At 38.0% G+C, this 21,515-nt stretch overlaps 1 protein-coding gene across 1 annotated transcript in view; it reads right to left on the bottom strand.

Moving 5' to 3' along the window:
- HAO1 (hydroxyacid oxidase 1) overlaps positions 1-21,515 on the bottom strand; it is a 75,504-nt gene that overhangs the window by 43,915 nt on the left and 10,074 nt on the right. The window contains exon 2 of the mRNA XM_043982888.1: positions 20,565-20,716. Coding sequence (XP_043838823.1) covers positions 20,565-20,716 — 152 coding nt within the window. The remainder of the gene's footprint in view (positions 1-20,564; positions 20,717-21,515) is intronic.

Below are 21,515 nucleotides of genomic sequence, written 5' to 3'. Positions count from 1 at the left end.
AGAAACTCTTCCAAAAGTTCTGTTAAGCCATTCTGTTGATATTGTGCATTGTATGTCTTCAGATTCCCACTTGACTTCTAAAAAAATTATCAAAACTATATGTACATAAAAAGCTATATTCACATAAATACAATAGTGTAAATGAAGAGCAGAGACATAAAGTAAAAGGCGATGAGGGAAGGGGAAGACAGAGGGTGGGGGGAGAGAGAGAGAGAGAGAGAGAGAGAGAGAGAGAGAGAGAGAGAGAGAGAGAGATAAGGAGGGAGGGAGGGAGGCAGAAGGGGGGAAGGAGAGAGAGAAAAAGAAATTGTCATGGAAGAGTTGAGAAAATACAGCTACTTCCCTTGCAGAGGTTGGTAACAATGGTATTTAACACTGTATAGACCTTCAGATTCAGTTAGTGTATAGTTATGAACATTTTTTTCTTGTTTTCTTTTTCTTTCATTTTTTGTAACAAAGGATGGTTCACACAAAGGAGCTTAGGAGTTATTTATTCAGAGATAGAATTGATGTGAAAGCAAAAGATCTGAATAAAATTTTAAAGTAAAAAAAATTAAATATATACATTTAAAGGGGAAAAATCACTTGACTGAAAGTACAAAAACAATAAAATGAGATCAATATCAGTGACTACTTCAGTACCAGAAGGACCTGTGATTTAATTGGTTGTACAAATCTTAACCATATACACACCTTAGTTGGTAAATGGTATTCCTGAGAAATTGTGGCAGAAAAAAATGCATCACCTTTTAAGAATGAGCCTATACAAACTCAGCTAACCAGGTTCTTAGACCAGAGACATGGAATGCATTAACACACCTAAACTCAAAGGTTTTCCATAACCACAGTGTCAACTCAAGTCTGTGCTTCAATGGCATGGCCATTGTCACCACTGCCTCCTGATACTTTAACACGGACATGAGAATGTGACCTATCTGCAAAGATGCATGCTGTTTATCCTAGCATGATTTTTAGGGAGCAAACACAGGGAGTAGTAATTCCTTCATTCCTTTCCCAATGTAGATTGATACATAATACCAGTCAAATCATACCCCTGAAAACATAATAAATACATATTGTAGAAAACAAGAATTAACATAATTAGCTTGGAAGGTGATTGTGAGCTTTATCTCACACCACTAATAGTATAAAAAGTCCTTGCTTAATTATGAAAACACTAAGAGAACACCAAGTGTTACATTTATATCATTAGGTATTAATGCAAAATACTTCCATACTGAAAAATCAAACTCATAAGTTTCAGCACATTGTGACTTAAATAAGCTAAATGTACATCCATTTCTTTCCAAAATAAGTTGACCTGGCAAATCTTCACAAATGGCTTAGACACATAATTGTGCTCCTGGAGTTTGGCAAGGTCTTTCTTTATATCAGGCCTTGATAAAAATGTTTTTTTGCAATCCAGATATATTGGATTAGGAAAAGTAGGAGGAAACTTAATGGGAGTTAAATTTTTAAGGGCCTCACCATTAAGCTCGCAAATGCTTATTCTTCTTTGTTTTTTTGTTTGTTTTTTTTTTTGTTTTTGTTTTCATTTTTTGTTTAACTCAATCTTACTACCATTTATCAGGAACCTACTTAGCAGAAGATATTGTGCTAGGTGCTGGGGGATACAGAGAACATTTTTTTTTAATCAGTTTCTGCTTTTAAGGAGTTTACGTTCTATGAGGGTCATTGGAGATGGTTACTACATGTACACTAAGTAAAAAATTCATATCCCCAAGAAAAATGCATTCATGTTAGAAGTCAGTCAATAAGCATTTATTCTATATATAGTATGTGCCCTGATGACACATAAAAATTCAAAGTTTCTGCATTCAATGGGCTTACATTCTAAAAGGAGAGACAACAGAGACAACTATCCATGTAGAAGATATATACAGTGTAAACATGGGAGGTAACCTCAGACAGGTGGGGCTAGGGGATGAGGAGAGCGGGGTAGAGCGAAGGAAGACCTCTTGCAGAAGGTGGAATTTGAAAGTAGAGTTATGTGGGGTCAGAATGTTCTAGAAACAAGGGTAGGTAAAAGTTCTTACCAGCAAGGAGTGGTTCCCACAACCCATGACCTGCTTGCAGCAACCAGCACAAGCCAGGGAAGGGTTGTCCTGGGATCCTCTGGGGCAAAAGTGCTTGAAATAGAACTTCTCAGTGCTACGCATAAAGACATCTGGGTATCACCTCCCTGGGGGCTGTGGATATTAATTGTCTTTGGCAAGTCTGAGGTTGCCAGTGGGTGATGGGAGTCCAAACAAGATAAACCTTCTCCCTTTCCCCCCACCTCAAAAGATGAGGAAGAAAATAGTTTGTGGAATCAGCAAGTCCTCTACCTCCCATTCTTGAGGTGTTTTTCATTATTGATATTGTTTTTAGCATGTTGTTGTTCAGTCATTTTTCAGTCACGTCCGGCTCTTGTGACCCCAGTTGGGGGTTTCCTGACAAAGATACTGGAGTGGTTTGCAATTTCCTTCTCCAGTTGTAAACATAAATGGGGATTAATTTGGAGTCGGGAACATATACATATTTAACCATTGAAATTATTATAATTTCATAGCATTTTACATATGCAATCTCTTTGGATCCTTACAACAATCCCATGAGGTAAGTAGTATTATAATTCTCATTTTATAGAAGGGGGACCTAAGGCTGAGAGAGGATGAATAACTTGCCTGGAGTCACACAGCTATATCTAAGGAAGGACTGAACTCAGGTCTTCGTTCTATGCACTTTGCAACCTAGCTGTCTTTCCTTCCATATCTCTAATTTCTCCATCACAGCACTACAAGCTTTATCCTCTTAATTCACTGGTCTAATCATATCACTTTTCACTCACCCACCATTGCCTACTAAATACACACACACACACACACACACACACACACTCACATATACTCACAGAGTTGTTTGCTTATTTTCTACCCTATTAGAATGTAAGTTCTGTGAGAGGAAGGACTATATTTTTGCATGCATACACATACAGAGATAAACATATATATGATCTATCGAAGGTTATGTAAAAACTCTTCATATATTATGTATGTGTGCCTTTGTGAATATTATCCCCTATGAGTGGAATAAATTCTCCCATATCTCTTGCTGAAATTTTCTTTCAAGGACCAAATTAGGGTACCACAGGAAGCCATCCCAGATCTCCCCAAGTAGAAGTGAACCCTCTGCCCTCAAATTTCTCATGCCTTACTGTTTGACTTTTCCTACATATTTATCATATTAATTTTGTTTTATATTCTTGAAGGGAGAGGAAAAGGACACAGGCAGAAAATGAGGTTTTATAAAAAACAAAGATATCAATAAATTAGTAGTTCTGATTTTTAATATAGTTATTTGTGTATCTGCTTCATCCCCCTACTAGATTTTATGCTTCTTGAAGGCAGGAACTATGTTTCAAGTTCCTCTTTGTATACTCAGTGTTTAGCACAGTGCACTGCAAATAGCATCAGATGCATATTTAATTGAATTTGGCTGTGGTTAGCACCACTTCCTTCCTGGGATCTGAATTATGCTTTTGTGTGGGTGGGTCACAAATGACTTCCAGGCTAGGGCTCAGTTAACCCAACTTCATATGGTGATACAACACTGTTCTGATTATTACAGAAGGGGAAAAGAGAATATGTTGATATTATGTATATGTGGCCTAAGTTTTTTTTGTTCATCTATCAAGCTGGTGTCTAAACCAACACCTCCCCGCCCCCCACCACACTCCATTCATATACACCAAGGAAAAAGGGGTCTGAGAATAACTTAGGAGTCTAAAACACATGGACAAGAATGAGGTCCGAAGAAAGATGTAATTTTTTTCAAAATTCTGACCAGAGTATGATCATCACTGCCATCCTGCCAATAATCTGGGCAGATCATGCTTCAGAAACAGGAATCTAGTGAAAGGGATACCAAAGGTCTGGGAATGGACCTTGTTCCCGGTAGAAGAATGGATGAACCAAACTAAGCAAAGGGACTTCTAATAGTTCACAGGAAGATCAAATAGTCACCCAAAGAAAGGGAGCCTAGATCTCAGTCTAGAATCACAGGCCAAGAAAAGAAACTTCAACATATAGGGGAGCTCCATATGTCAAGTAATTAGAAAAATTGCCTTATACCAAACAAGCTCAGTGACAAGGTAATACTGAGCTAGACGTAATTACCAAAAAGTAGAAACATTAAGAATTTGAAGGGAAAAAAGGGGGGTGGGAGGGGTAGTTGTGTCAATAAGCACATACAGCCTGAATCCTAAGGGACTCCAGAAAAAGAAGGAATTTTCTTATCCAAGAAGCAGAAGCATACTGACTAGGCCTGATGAGTAGAGAAGTATTCATTTGGGGGGCATGGAAAATGAAAAGGGAGGATCCGTGCCAAAGCCTTGGGTTTCCCCTTCAGCTTTTCCTGTGCTTTACTGGATAATTGAATAGAAGTCCTAAGCTGGGAGAGGGAAGAGAGGAGTTGATCAAAGCTGACATATGAAGGATTGACTATGAAGGAGGAAGCAACAGAAAGCCCACTGTAAAAATACCAGCAGCTATTTGGTGTAGGGAACAAACAGTCCTCCACACTTCTGTGTGACCCCGAGTTTATAAAAAGAGGCCAAATGATGTGTGATAGGAAAAGGAGGAGGACTAGTCATTCAACAATCAACTAATCACCCAGTATTTGTTAAACATCCACTTTATGTGCTGGAGAATGTGCTTGGTATTCGAGATACAAATACAAAGGATGAAACAACAGCCACTTTCAAGATGCTTAGAAGTGGAGCCAAAACATGGATTGTAGAGATGCTGTGAGTACCCACAGAGAGTCAGAAGGCTTTGAGGAAAGGCTCCAGGGTTCCATGGATCCTCTAAGCAGGATTCTTAAGAAGTAGATAGGCTATAATTTGCTCCTTTGGAGTGACTGCCCCCATTGACAAGACCATAGAGCTATTTAAATATTGAGGCATACTTTAAATAGGCAATCTGATAAGTAATAGTTTAAAACTGCACTAATACTTTTGGGACACCCTATATTTGTAAAAGGTTCCCTTCGAAAATAAATTACAATTTTTGTGTGTCCTAGTGCTTAGAAGCACGAGCTTCTATGATGTGGAAAATTCACTTCTGTGAAACAACACCTCGTGGTGATGCCAGGTAAATGAGGCAATACTGTATTTTAAGTTCACATGGTTCCTCTGGAAGAAGCCAACATTTATGGGAAAAGGGAGCCTCATTTCCAAAGTTGTGTTTTCTAAAGGGGGAGAAAAACAAACATGTTTGAAGTGCCTAAAGTTATTTTCTTGATGAAATGCATTTGATCAAAAAACTCCTGCAATGACTTACTCACCAAAACAGCTGTGCTGAAAATAATTTTGTTGAGAAAATGCATTTTGTCATCTGTGCAGGAAGTCATTATGTAATGGGAAAAATATGTAATGACAAAGTACAAAATGGTTGTGTTGATCTAAACTAAGGGTCTGTCATTCTGGCGTGTTTGTATAAATGTGCACCTTAAAGTCCATTGAGTGTGTCAGCCTTTTTTTCCCTGCAGGAACTGTGATTATGAGGAGTAGCTAAAAACACAATTAACATTGTGTACTAAATGAATAAAATTGTGCTTGAGATTGCCCAGAAATAAAGTTCTGGAGTCAGTGACCTAATGGGAAGAACAAAACTTCCAGCTACAATCATGTTTGAAATACTCAGAAATGGTCAGACAAATCCCAGTTTGAAATTTGGGGAACTTAATCGATTTAAACACTGCCAAGAATGGCCAGGAAGCCCGACATAATCTTTCCAGTAGCTTTCTGATGGTCCATTGTCTAAGGCTATAACAGTACAATCTAAAGCTGCCAGTAAAGCTGTAAGCCTGGTTTCTTCCATTCGGGAAATATCCACATAGAAGAGCACACCCAAATAGAAGTTGCTCCTCCCTTCTTTACATTTATATGGCACATCAATAACTGTGTAGGCTTCATTATGCCCAGATCACTAGAAGAGCTGCAGTAAGACAGGCCCTGAAACAAATCAACAACAGGCATCATTCTTTGGCCCTTATTCTTTCTTCGTGTATTTAAGTTCCCTAAATCATGGCCAGAACCCTTTCTTTTGGGCTGTATATGTTGGATTGAGGATGGGGAGAAAGTGTTGGCTTAGATAGTAACTTAATAAATCAACCAAAAACACGTAGGCCAAAATCAGATAAATGAACACATTCTTTACATTATATCAACATACTCTTTCTCCTCTTCCTGTGGTAATCAGAGCAGTGTTGTCATGCCACATGAGATTGGGTCGAGAGTACTAAGTGTGCCTCCTCGATTGATATCCTACAGAATTATCTTTACAATTTATAATTGTAAAGTTGTAAGGAGCTTACATAACTTGTATGATCACATGGGAATCACTCCACAGTAAAATGCCTTTTAATTACAGCTTTTAGATAGTATTGGGTTTATACACGACAACCACAAGCAACTTCCCATATTCTAAAACCTTTAATGTCTGGATTCTGATAGGAACTTCAGAATTTTCAGCATCATGCTATGTAATTAAGCTCAATGATCATTCAGGAGTAAAGCAGTTTGATGATTTAGAGAAAGTTTTAACAAGGGCTACAAACTGGAAGACAAATACTAGAAAACTTATTCTTTAAAGGTTACCATTCACAATTCTTTTGATATTTAATATATTTACTTATTAAGTTGTTTGACTTCAATTTGTCACCCACTCCCCAGGAGAATGCTGAAATATAAGCAAAAAGGAAGACTGTATCTTGTACTAGTTTTAAAAGTATATTTGACATTGACCACCATTTAGTAAGTTCTCAACTTCTCTGAACATGAATAGGAATAAATATTTTATTTTATTTTATTTTTTGGTGGGGCAGTGAGGGTTAAGTGACTTGCCCAAGGTCACAAAGCTAGTGTCAAGTGTCTGAGGCTATATTTGAACTCAGGTCCACCTGAATCCAGAGCCAGTCCTTCATCTACATATTTATTCAAACACAAAAATAAGATGTGCAAAATCGATTCCCTCTTCTGTCTGAGATGAATTCTACCTCCTCATTATCACCTAAATAACGGAGCAATTCTGAGCAAAATCCTATCTTGATCTTTCCCTGGCTTTTTTTTAATTCAAAAGAACCAGATTATTTTTCTGAAGAAGAGATAATAGTCAAAGGTATCTCAGAGTCAAAACATTAACTTCACCCAGTCTAGGCAAACTTGAAGCTCACTGGAATGTTCTTTATGGAAATTTACACAGGAGAAGGAATGAAATGTATATCTACTCATCCCCATATTGCAATAAATAAGTGTGTATATATGTGTGTGTGTATGTGTATACACACACACACATATGAAGCATTTGAAAATACATTTTTCTGGTCTAAAGCAAAGGAAATTACTTCCTCCCCACCCCCTTTCATTTTTAGCAGTCATTCACTTGATGTTAAAGTTGAACATTTAATCATGGAAAATCCAGAAAATTCGACAGCTAAAGGGTCTCACCTTCACCCTAACTCAGCACTTCAGTATCTGTATGGTTCTTTGTATTGCTTTACATACCCTCCCACCTGTGCCTTAATAGGTGGCCCACTCAATAGCAGTGTCTAAAGCTTTCACTTTGGAATGTCCTGGCCTTTTAGGTTTAAAAAGAAAGTGTTTGGATTTAATCATTTTATGGTCCATTCAATCCTGTGTGGTAATCTCTAATTGCATCCAGGGGCAAGAATTTCTTTAAAAATTTGACAGTTTAATAAGAATTTGCTAATGTCCTGAGGACTGCTGGAATGCATTATGTGGAATTCCCATTTTCCATTTGAAGTCCCAGAGCTCCCTCATGTGGGACATTTCTATGGAACAGCTCAAAAGTACAAGACAAATGAAGCTATCTTTGATTTTTAATCTTTCTATCCCTCTCCTTTACTTACCTTCCCTCCTTCCCTTATTTTCCTGTTCCCTTTCTGTTTTCTGTTTTAATCAAATTTACCTTAGGCTCCTCTATCTCTAAGCAAGTGAAGAATTCCACTTTCTAATACATTCAAAAAGATTTTCATGTTATTCAAAATAAATTTATAATTTAGGAGCCCAAGGCCCCTATTTACCCTGTTCTGAGAAAACAACAGCATATTAACCTTTAGGAGGAAATGAATATTGAGTTAACCAGGAAGAATAACATAAGAAATGCTGTTTTAGGGGGCAGCTAGGTGGCACAGTGGATAAAGCACCGGCCCTGGATTCAGGAGTACCTGAGTTCAAATCTGGCCTCAGACATTTGACACTTACTAGCTGTGTGACCCTGGGCAAGTCACTTAACCCCCATTGCCCCACAAAAAGAAAAAGAAGAAAAGAAATGCTGTTTTACATATAATACCAGCACTGATTATTATTGTTGTTCTTTTCTTTGACATTTTGGCTATTAAAATGAGTAATTTTGAGTTTTTTCCCTGAAACTTTCAGTAGAAACAAACAATCTTTAAAATCCAATACATAGGGGCAGCTATGGCACAGTGGATAGAGGACCAGCCCTGGATTCAGGAGGACCTGAGTTCAAATCTGGCCTTAGACACTTTACAAGTACTAGCTGTGTGACCCTGGGCAAGTCACTTAATCCCAATTGCCTCACCAAAAAAAAAAAATCCAATACATAAATTAGTGTATTCAAATATCATATTAAGGTAGAAATATAGAGATAGAAGCTAGTCTTGGAATCAGGAAGAACTGGGTTCAAGTACTGTATCAGACACTAGCTCTGTTAGTCTTTCTCAGTCCTCATCCTTTTTGATGTCTGCAGCATTTGTCTCTTCCTGGATATCCTCTTTTCCTGGGTTTTTCTACCTCTCTGCTCCTTTGAGTTTCCTTCACTGGCTTATCATCCATATAATGCCACTTATCTATGGTTATAATCCAAGTCACTGACTCAGACTCTCATATCTTCTCTCTATACTTTCATGAAGGCTTGTGTTTAATCAGTATCTCTATGCTGATGATTCAGAGATCTATGTATCCAGTCCTGGTCTCTCTCTCTTGAGGTCTGGTCCTACATCAGTAGCTGTCTATTGATCATTTCAAGCTAGAATTTCCACAGACATTTCAAGTTCAACATGTCCCAAATGGAATTAATTTTCCTTCCTTAATAACTTTACCCTCTATCAAACTTACCCATTTCTGTTGAGGGCACCACCAATCTTTCAGGCTCCCAGGTTTTTGACTTCAGTGTTATACTTGACCCATCACTCTACTTTACTTAAAATATACAATGAGGTGTCAAATATTGCTGTTTCCACTTCAATAACATCTCTCACATCCATTCTCTTCTTAACTGTCTACACAGACACTACCTTCATTTTGCTGCTCAGTACTCTTTACTTAAACTATTGCAATGTTGTGGCCCTACCTTCAGGCTCTCCCCACTGTATCCTCCATACAGATGATAAAGTTATTTTTCTTAAATATAGATTGTGACTCCCCTACTCAATAAACCTCAGTGTCTTCCTAATTGTTTTGGAATAAAATATAAACTCCTCTCGCTTCACAAGGTGACCCCGACTTATCTTTTTTAATATATATACACTTCACGGGGCAGCTAGGTGGCGCAGTGGATAGAGCACTGACCCTGGATTCAGGAGTACCTGAGTTCAAATCCGGCCTCAGACACTTGACACTTACTAGCTGTGTGACTCTGGGCAAGTCACTTAACCCCCATTGCCCCGCCCAAAAAAAAAAAAAATATATATATATATATATATACACACACTTCTCTTCTCACATTCTACAATCCAGCCAAACTGGCCTTTCTATTCCTCACACATGATACTTCATCACAATGCGTTTGCAATAACGTCTCATGTGTGAAATGCATTTCATCCTCACAGTCATCTCAGATAATCCCTCACTTCCTTCAAGACATAGCTCAGGCAGGGAACCATGTTGTACCTGAAGTCTTTACTGATCCCAACTGTTAGTGATATCCTTCCCTAACCACCTTGTTTTTATCTTGTATTTATTCTTCATATGTTTATTCTGGATATACTCACACATATATATACATATATACACACATATACATTATATATATATATATATATATATATATATATATACACGCACACACATATGCACACACACACATACACATTATTGAGACACAGGTGATACACTGAATAGTGTGCTAGGCCCCATATCAATAAGATCTGAGTTCAAATTCAGTCTCAGCATCTTACTAGCTGTATGGTCCTGAGAAAATCATTTAATCTCTCTTTGTCTCAGTTTCCTCAATTGTAAAAATGAGAATAATAATAGCACTTGCCTTCCAGTGTTGTTGTAATAAAATAAGATAATATTTGTAAAGTGCTTTGTAAAGCTTAAATCATCTATGAATGATAACGATGATGATGATGATAAGAAGGAGGAGTTTTCTTTCCTGGGAGAATATAAGTTCCTTGATACCGGAAATAGCTTCATTCTTTGTCATTGTATCCCCTGCACCCAGAGTTGTGTTTGGCACATAGTAGATGTTGTTGAAGGATGCCAAGTGAAACATAATCTTAAGATTCTTAGTCTAGATCACAAGGGGTTAGAAACTATAAAACGGACAGTGCATACAGATATTAGGGGAGAGTGAGAGGCATATGCCTTATTCATAGAAGGGGTAGAAATGAGGATCAGGAGGCTAAATGGTACTTTTTCTCCCTCCTCCAATCTCCTCCATAGTTGTTGACAATAACAGACACAAGGTCTGGTCACAGGAAACCTGGCCTTTCCACTGGAAGTGACAGAACAAAATTGTCTAAGGGAAGTAGATATCCAAGATAAGTATTCAGAAGAGTCATGGTATTCATTCCTGATCACAGGAAACATGATAGGGAAACAGGCAAAGAAATGAGAGACTAGGGTCTATGAAAATAGACTTTAAAATATGCAGGATGAGATATGAGGACCCCAGAAAGTCTTCCTTGTCCCCTTGCCTGGTCTGTCCCATAGTCTGCAATTTTTACTGCTGAAGTCACTCTTTTGATTTTAAAGCATTCATTCCATAAAATCCCCATGCAAGGAGTAGAAAAACATTAAGTCAAATAATCATTAACATCTTGGAAGAATAATTTTTCAGACCAGCCTCCTGGTCAGGAGGGTGGTCAGCCTTCTTTTGGGCTCAATAAAAGGAACCAAATGTGAGCTACCTAATCCTATGCTAAGTTTATGATTTTTTCCCCAAATGAAAATTTCTGGTCTGTGTCTAAATGTGATATTGATCTGGATATTTACCTTTTCTTGTACCATAATCAGGCACGAGATACCTCTGACACAAGTACTGATTAGAGATGCCACTGAGTAGTTTTGATACAGAAGAAAAATAGGATGTATGTGAACTTTGTTCCATGAATGCTTCTGGCTCCCTTCTCAATGGTTTCCAAGCATCACCCTCCCAACCAGGTGTTCAATGTTCTCAGTTACTCAGGCCTATTTAACTAATCACAGCCCTACACGTCAGACCTCCCTTAGCCCTCTCAAAATGTCTGCTCTGCCCTGCCCTATCTCTTTCCTTCTGGATTCTTATGCTCTAACTGATCAAGAAATTTAATTCTCCCAAGCTGATAATGATTATTGAGTTTAATAATTTTTTCTTTCTAGAAAAGAATCTTTTTGGTTGGTACTAACACTTTAAATCAAAAGAATGATCTTGTTTCAACAGCAGAAATTGCAGACACTGGGGCAGACCATGAAAATGATGTTTTTGGTCCAGGGAAGACTTTCTAGGATCCCTGTAATTCACACTGTGCAGCCAACTTTCCCCTCTATTGGTTTTGCCTTAGACCATTGTTGGTGAAACTCATTCCAGTCCAACTTAATGATCTTTCTCTACATTTTGTCATTTCTCTATAACTCTTTTTTCTTCTTGCTTTCCCTTTTCCTCCTTTCCTTATGTCATTTTTTCTTTCCCTTTTTTTCTTTGTTTCCCCCTTCTCTCCTTTCTAAGTCTATGCTATGACATTTATATCCATTTGCCCTTGATGATATCTAATAATCAGATTTTAAAGCTAGGTTCAGTCAATCAGTAAGCATTTATTAAGTGCCTACTATGTGACAAGCACTGTGCTAAGTTCTCCAGATAAAAAAAGAGACAAAAGACAGATTGTCCCCAAGAGCTTACAATCTAATGATGGAGACAACAAGCAAACAGATATGTACAAACAAATTACATACAGAATAAATGAGACATAATTAAAAGAGGGAAGGCACTAGAATTAATAAGGGCTTGGGAAAGGCTTCCTATAGAAATGGAATTTTGGTTGGAAGTTGAAGGAAGCCAGTGGTCAGAGATGAGGAGGAAGAGCATTCCAGGTATGGAGGACAGACAGAAAAAATTCCTGGGGCCAAGAGATGGAGTTCCTTGTTTGTGGAACAGCCAGGAGGTCAGTGTCACTTGATTGAGTAGATGGTAGAGAGTAAGGTGTAAGAAGATTAGAAAGGTAGGAGGGGGATAGGTTATGATGGGCTTTGAATGCCAAGCAGAAGAGTTTGTATTTGATCCTAGAGGTAATAGGGAACCACTAGAGTTTGCTGAGTAGTGGAGGTGATATGATCAAATCAGCACTTTAGGAAAATCACTTTACTGACAGAATGGAGGTTGGATTGGAATGGAGAGAGACTTGAGGCAGGTAGATTCACTAGAAGACTTATAATCAAGTTTACAGTAATTTCAGTAATTATTGCATTTGCAGTAATCACAGTGTGAGGTAATGAGGGCCTGTACCAGAGTGATGGCAGTGTTGGAGAGAAGGGAGCATATTGGAAAGATGTTGAAAGGATAAAATCGAGAGACCTTGGTAACTGATTGGATATGGGGCGGGGTGTTACAGTGAAAAATTAAGGATAACTCCTCGGTTGTGAACCTAAGGAACTAGGATGATGATGATACTCTCTACAGTAATAGGGAAGTTAGGAATATGAGAGGGTTTGGGGGAAAGATAATAAGTTTGGTTTTGGACATGTTAAGTTTAAGATGTCTACTGGAATCCAACTTGAAATGTTTGAAAGACAATTAGAGATGCAAGAATGAAGGTCAGCAGAGAGATTTGCGAATCATCAGCAAAGAGGTCCATTAAATCCATGGGAGTTGATGAGAGCAGCAAGTGAAGTAGTATAGAGGAAGAAGAGAAAAGGGGCCATGATACAGGGGCTGTGGGATGCAGGTTAGAGGGTATGTTCTGGATAACCATCCAGCAAAGGAGAATGAGAAGGAATAGTCAGATCATTAGGAGGAGAATGGTGTCTTGAAAACCTAGAGAGAATATGAAATGTGAAGGAAGAGAGAGTAATGAAGAGTGTCAAAGGTTGCATAGAGGTCAAGGAGAATAAGAATTAAGAATTAAGAAGAGACCATTGGAGGGGCAGCTGGGTGGTGCAGTGGATAGAGCACCGGCCCTGGAATCAGAAGTACCTGAGTTCAAATCCGGCCTCGGACACTTAACACTTACTAGCTGTGTGACCCTGGGCAAGTCACTTGACCCCAATTGCCTCACTTAAAAAAAAAAAAGGAAAAGAAAAAAAAAAGAAGAGACCATTGGGTTTGGCAACTAAAAGATCATTGGTATATTTGGAGAGAACAGTTTCAGTGGAACGATGAGATCAGAAGCTGGATGGTAAGGAAGTAAGGAGAGAATAAGAAGAAAGAAGGTAGAGACACCTCTTATTGATGGCTTTTTCAAAGAGTTTAGCCTACAATGGGCAGAAAAGATAAAGGATGATAGCAGGCATGGAAGAATCAAGTGAGGGGTTTTTTAGGTTGGGGCAAACGTGGATATATTTGTAGGGAATGAGCCAGTAGATAGGGAGAACTTGCAAATAAGTGATGGTGTGGGGATAATAGAGGGAGAAATCTGTTGGAGGAGATGGAAAGTAACTGGAAAATTATTTAATTTCTCTGCGCTATAAAATAGAAATGAAGAAGCAGCTGTACTTTAACTTACCTCAAAGGGTAATTGTGAGCACCAAAGGAGAAAAATGTATAAAGTAGCATATAAACGTTAATATTGTTGTTTTTGTTGTTGTTATTATCTCCGATCTCCCGTGACATGAATTTTGATGATGTCAGCAAATCAACCTACACTAGAAAGAATGGGAAGGAAAGTCCCCACCCGTTTTTTTAATTCTCAGAATTAAGGCATTTTAAAATAGAGTCTGGTTCCTGCTCCTTTGCCCTTTATTTCCTGCCCTTTGGCAACAGTATGTGTCAAAAGTACAAAACGCAAGTTCACAGGATCATAATTTCAAAATAGGCAGGAACCTCAGTAGTCATCTAATCCAACCTATATCTGAAGGGACTCAACCAACCACTATAAAATACCTAAGTGATTAACCTGAGCCTGCTTGAGGAAAAAGAAACTGATCATCTCTCTAGGCAGATTGTTTTGGAGTGTCCCTGTTAAGACTTTTCTGACATCAAGATTAAATTTGACTCTTTGAAATCTCTATACAGCACTCCTGATTATGACCTCTGTGGCCAAATAAAATGTTTCTAATTCATCTTACACATGACAAATATTCAAAACCTTGAAGGCCATGCACCAAGCAGCCACTACCACCACAACCCCCCCCATTCCCACGTTCCAGTCTTCCCTTTTCCACGTTAAACACATGCAGTTCCTTCAACTAACCCTGAGATCACATAGATTCATCAACTTTCATGATTCCAGTTGTCCTACCCTGGACAGTTTCCAACTTATCAGCCCAGAATTGAACACAGTATTCCAAATGTAATATTTTAGTGCACAGATGGATTATCATTTCATTATTCCTAGAAGATAAAACCCTCTACAAAGCCCAAAATTGAATTAGTTCTCATTGGCTGCCACGTCATACTGTTAACTCATATATTTTTAACAGTTTTATTGAGGTGTTTTGTATTTACATTACATACATTTAGAAATTACTCATTTCATGAGGGGAACTCATTGGAAAGAGCAGGAATATTTTACATCCATAGTAGCCTCACATACCTATTTTTTAAGCCAACAGAAATCTATTTTTTCTCTCCCATGCTCCATGCTATTGGAGGGACAATAAGAAAAATTTTTTGTGATAAATATTCATTATCTAACCAAACAAATTCCCTCAATGGCTGAATAAAAATATATCTCTGTGCATATACACATCTATATATACATATACAATGTAAGGAATTGATTGTGATTTGGGGTTTCTGTGACCCCATCTTTGGCTGGGATTGGAGGCCACAGTGCGCACCTGTGCATGGTGGCCTTGCACCAGACACCCTGCATTAGCCTGGCCAAATTATAATGAGGGAAGCCCCACCATGATGGGAAGCCCGGTGAGGACAGGTCAGGTGGTCTTCTGCATCCAGAACTCGCCTCTGTAGAGACACTTGTTAGTTCTGTCAATAAGGGCTACCAGCCAATTAGCTTGGGGCTGTGTGTGTGTGTGTGTGTGTGTGTGTGTGTGTGTGTGTGTGTGTGTGTGTGTGTGGTCGACCCTGTTTCCTGTGGGAGAGGGAGCTTCTGGGAGAGAGAAGGGAGGAGAGTGCACTTCAGCACGCGCACAAGAGGGAAAGAGATGCTGCACAGATGGCTCTTTTTGAAATTGCTATTTCAGGGTGGTGGTGAGTTTGCTGGTTGTATTTTTTCCCTTCCCCTATTCCCTTTTTTATTGTCCCTAGTTCTATTAACCTTACTTGTGTTTTAAATTTGTTCCCATTAATAAACCCTGTTTTGTTTTTTGAAAAGAGGCTGTTAATCTCCTTTCTTACCCCAATATTATGGTGAGCTGCCCAATTAACTCTCCCTATATTAATTTTGGCCCTTACAACAAATATACACATATAAATCAAACCTAATATATTATAGACATGACAGATTTAGAAAAGATACACGTAAATATGTACTTTATATATGTATATATATATATACAGCATTTGTGTACATAGATTTATATTATATATTACATATATATATTTATAATACTTAAATGCTTAACAATACTTTGTAATACTTAAATATATTGTGTGTTATAGTATAAAGATGTATGTATATCTTATTCTGTACTGTAAATCTGTCATGTCTCTATAATGTATATTAAGTTTCATCATCTGTATTCTGGAATCATGAATGGTCATTGTGTTGGTTATAGTTTTTCCAACTTTCAAAACTGTTTGTTTTTACTTGTTATTGTACCAAAAAAAATCCCTGGTTCTGCTTCCAGTCCACCAAAATCTTCAGATCTTTTTCTTTATATTCACTAACATTTAACTCTGACTCCCAATCCTATACCTGGGAATCTGATTTTTTTGAACTCAAGTATAAGACATTACATTTATTCCAATTGAATTTTATCCTTTTAGAGTCACTCCAATACTCTTTCCTACTGATATCTTTTTGGGTCTTAACTGTCATGCAGTGTGTTAGAATATACCATCTAAATCTTTGTCCATATTATTGGTAAAAATGTTAAATAGCATAGGATCAATTACAGATCCCTGGCAGACTCCACTGGACACTTCTTGCCAAGCTGACATTGAACCACTATTATTTTTTTTAGTTTGACTATTCAACTAGTTCCAAATCCACATACGTGTATTATTATCTACATCTTGTCTTCTTTTCTACTTTGTCGAATACCTTATTAACATCTAGGTAAAATATGTCTATATTCCCCTGGTATACTTGTTTTATAACCTTGTCACAATGAAATAACATTAGTCTACCATGACCTACTCTTGATGAGGCAATGCTGGCTCTTTGTAGTTACTATTTCCTTTCGTAATTATTGCAGAGAAATTGGTGTGAGGGTGTTTTCCCCTCCCTGCCTTCCCCACAGGTGTTGCATTGTGGGAGTTCATTTGGAATCTTCATCTTGAATGCTTTTTATTACATGAACCCACTGGATAAATTTTGTTCACCCTATGCAATTGCATCCCTAGGGAAATTTTTGTCTGGACTTCCATTTGGAATACCCTGTGGTTTTGCAGTGATTCACTGGAGAAGTTTATGGTTTGTCTTTGTGTTTAAAAAAAAAGACCTATAGAAGAATATTCATCCAGGACAGTTTGTTTTCTCATCTGCAGATACAAATGACATCCAGATGATTCTATGTCTCCAGTTCCTTTTCGAGTAGTCCCATGTGATCTAAGAGCTCATTTGGGGCCCAAGGTTCAGTCTTTCATGCCTCTTTGGGCTCTGCTCCTAACTCTTGGGAATTATTTCTTTACCATGTCCCAGCAGCCTCCTCACCCTGTAACCCCTCTAATCTGATTGTTTAGTTCCTCCTTGAAATCTCCAAAGAAAGTGCCTGAGGAGCAGCTGGGTGGCACAGTGGATAAAGCACAAGCCCTGGATTCAGGAGGACCTGAGTTCAAATCCAGCCTCAGACACTTGACATTTGCTAGCTGTGTGACCCTGGGTAAGTCACTTAACCCTCATTGCCCCATACAAAAAAAAAAATTGACAAAGAAAGTGCCTAAGTCAGTGATGTTCATTTCTTTATTCTGCCTAGGACTTCACTCCTGACTCTACAAACTTCATTCTCCACTATGCCCAGTACGGGTATCTAAATTACCTTCTCCTGCTTTTTATTTCTCTTTTATGTGTTTTTCACCTATTATAATGCAAGTTCTTTGAAGACAGTCTTTTTTTTTTGCTTATATTTTTATTCCCAGTGCTTATCATAGTACCTGACACATAGTAAATGTTTAATAAATGCTTGTTGACTTATTTCACTGCTGAAAGAGGGAAGTTATTCCCCCCCAGCCCCTATTTATTTATATTTATTGTCATTATTTTCTTTTCTAATTTCCATGGCTCTTTTACATGCACTAAGAAAGGTGGTAACCCATGAGAATACTGTAAAGTTTTGTTTGTTTGTTAAATTTATATAACCATGTTTTTGAAGGTAAGTGTTGTCTCTGGCCCACCAGCTAAAGTAGGTCTAGACCAGGGGTTCTAGTTACCAGCTATAGTAGATCTAGACCAGAGGTTGTGTCATGGACTTCTTTAGCAATCTCATTAAATCTATAGACTCTTTAAGAATAATATTTTAAATGAAAAAACAAAATGCTTAAAATTGCAAAAGAAACCAATTGTATTGAACTAAAGATGACTTTTCCCCATCCAACCTCATGGACCCCCTGAAATCTACTCAAAGACCCCATGGAATCTGCAGACCGCAAGGAAGAACCACCAGCTCAGACTTTCACAAAATATTATTGGTATTAATGTTTTCTAAAATCTGTTATACATGAACTTTGCTGATAGTCTTAATGAATGGTAGGAGAGAGGTAATTAGCAGCATAACGTTTTGTGCCTCTTCAAGTCACCAAGGAGAAATAAAAAATGAATATGTTAATAGATATGTCCAAAATACTCTAGCTGAGTTGCTAGGGTCAAAAAATATTGAACTGAGGACCTGGTGTAGTAAAGGGTTGATGGGGGACTTCAGATTGAGTCTACAAATCTACTTTAGGAAGTTACTCTGTCAAGTTTGCATATGAGAAGGTAAGGATACTCTGTTAAAGATTGTCAAAGACTAATGAAATTGCCCCTGGCTGTGAGTTACTTAGGCTTACCTATGTATTACCACTCATTAATATGCATTGATTAATATTACTGCTTTTTATTAGCACTAACAGTGCTCATTGGCAGTGGCACAAAATGGGCATCTGTTAATTCTTTCAGTGTCCTAGGATGTAGTTCATCTGGAGCTATGGGACTTAAATTAATCAAGAAATACTGTGTACTCTCTTACTATTCTTACAAATCTTGCATATCAACAACTTGTTAACCATTTTTGTTTTGTCATTTCCATTTAAGTCCCTACTGAAATCCCACCTTCTACTGGAAACTTTCTCTAATCCCTCTTAATTTCCAGTGCTTTCCCTATGTTGATTGTTTCCTATTTATTTTCTATATAGCTTGCTTTGCTTAGATTTGTTTGTATGTTGTCTCCTCCATTGTTCCTGCCTTGAGAGCCGGGGCTGTATTTTGCCTCTTTTTTGTATCTCCAGTTCTTAACATAGCACCTGTCCCACATTAGGCACTTAATAAGTGTTTATTGGTTAATTGGAAGAAGAAATATAAGCAAAATAAGTATTGAGCAGTTCTACTTTCTATCTTTAATTAAAATATACTTCTCTTCTTGTATATTCTTCCTTTTCTCTAATAATGATAAAAAGGAAATAGATAAACAAAAAACCCCACAAACCAACAACACATTGTAGACTAGTAGATAAGAGTGCTGGGCTTGGAATCAGGAAGACTTGAGTTTAAATTCTTCCTGGGATGGTTATTAGCTGTGAGGCCCTGGGAAAGTCGCTTAACCTCTAAACTGCCACAGTTTCTTCATAAAAAAAATGTGGATAATAATAGCACTTAACTCCTATGGTTGTTGTGGGAGTAAAATGAGATATCTATAAAGCACTTTGTAAACTTTAAAGTATTATATGAATGCTTGTTGTTAATATTTTATTTTACTTACAACCTAATGTTGTTCTTAGCTATAGCATTCTTGATATTATTCTATAGGACTATGCCATATCCTTATGTTTATCTTCTTTTACCTGCCTTTCCTTCATGTTCTATACATTATTATTTTTATTACTTTTTTTTAACCTAAGGTAGATGAGAAAGTTCCCTGTGCATCCACCCTTGGCCTTTCTCTTAAGATACCTACTAGGTCTGCAGTTGTTACGGTCATATTTGTTTCTGTAAAGAATTAATTGTTATTTGAGGTTTTTATGCCTCAGCTCACACTAGCCTGGGGCTCCGAAGGCCGCGCAGTGCTCCACTCACTGGTTGTAGTCATTGCCAGGGCTCCGGCACCTCACGTCATCACCACTCACCAATGCCTACATGGGCCTGGCAAAATTATAATGATTGGAAGCCTAGTGAGGGCAGTCATGTGACTGTCAGAGTGGCCATCCCATTGGCTGGGACTGTGTGGGGTGTTTCTAGGTTTGGGGAGGAGAATTGAGCATTCTAGGTGGAAGCTGGAAAGCAACAGGCGTTCTGCTGTGTCTTTTCAGCTGATTCCTGGGTGGTGGTATTTTTCAGGTATTATAATTTCCCTTTCCCCATTTTTATTACCTTTCCCTTGATCCTACTGATCCTGTTTGTGTTTTTTTTTTAAGTTTATTCTTGTTAAAATAAATCTTGTTCTGTTTTGAGGGAAGCTGCCGGTTTCCTTCCTTGCCCCAACATTGTGGTGAGCAGCTTAGCTAGCACTCCCCAATTAAAAATTGGTCCCCACGTTTCTAAAGAGGAATTCTGCAAAATTCTACGTACTGCGTGTCTTCCAGCCTTACACCATGAATATAATTTATGGTCATAGAAAGCAAAATTAGAAGAATTACTATGTCAGCCCTCAATAAGAAATGCTTTACATAATGTATTGAATTTCTCGTTATTACTACCGAAATAAACAATTCTGGTGTGAGTAAAACCTGCCTAAATGTAAGAAGGAATCATGGGTAGAAAAATAAAGCAGTCATGAACCCCATATTCAAATAAATGACATTTGCCTCTTTGTTTCCCCACCAAGAAGCCACAGGGCTTACCTCTCACAGTAGCAATCTCCCCATCCACATGGGCCATGCATTGCATGGCTGTAGATGCAACACATATAGGCATATTGATCCTTTGTCCCAAAACAGAGGTGGTCAGGTCTACTTCAGCAACATTCCGGAGTATCCGGGGATATAGTTTCAATCTGGAAGAAATAAAACACAAAGCAATAATGGGTTTATATAAAAAATAGAGGGTTTAAAAATGACTTTAAAGTTTATAATCAGGATATTGTTATTGTTATTATTATTATTATTCCATTGCTGCATTGAAACCTGCAGAACAAGAAAGCTATTGATATTTGTAAGGACAGGGTGTGGAAATCTAACGGTGATTTTTTTTTTCTTCTTGGGCAATGAGGGTTAAGTGACTTTCCCAGAGTCACACAGCTAGTAAGAGTCAAGTGTCTGAGGCTGGATTTGAACTCAGGTCCTCCTGAATCCAGGGCTGCTGTTTTAACCACTGTGCCATCTAGCTGCCCCCCTAACAGTGAATTATTAATTCCAATAGTTCCCTATTATCTCCAGTATCAAAAATAAAATCTTAGGTTTGGCATTTAAAGTCCCTCATAACCTGGTCTTTTCCTAACTTTCTAATGTTCTTAGATTTTACTCCCCTTCACAAACTTTAAGATCCAGGGACACTGGCCCAGTTCCTGCACGGCTAGAGTGCTCTCCCTCTTCATTCTGCTTCTTAGCCTTTTTGCATTCCTTCAAGACTCAGACCAAATCCCATCTTTTATAGAAGGTCTTTCCCAGGAGTGTTCCTTCCCTCAGGGACTAATTTCCATACATAGAAGATTTCTATTTCTTCTATGTACATTCTGGTTTCTTATTGTTGTCGTTGTTGTCTTCCCCATTAGAAGATGAGCTCCTTAAAAGTAGGAACCATAGTTTTCCACTTCTTTTATCTCTAACACTCAACACAGTACCTCATATATAGTA

This window comes from Dromiciops gliroides, chromosome 2, assembly GCF_019393635.1.
Source record: "Dromiciops gliroides isolate mDroGli1 chromosome 2, mDroGli1.pri, whole genome shotgun sequence".
NCBI lineage: Eukaryota > Metazoa > Chordata > Mammalia > Microbiotheria > Microbiotheriidae > Dromiciops > Dromiciops gliroides.
Note: the sequence above shows the minus strand (reverse complement) of the source record. Positions and strands in the feature narration are given on the sequence as shown.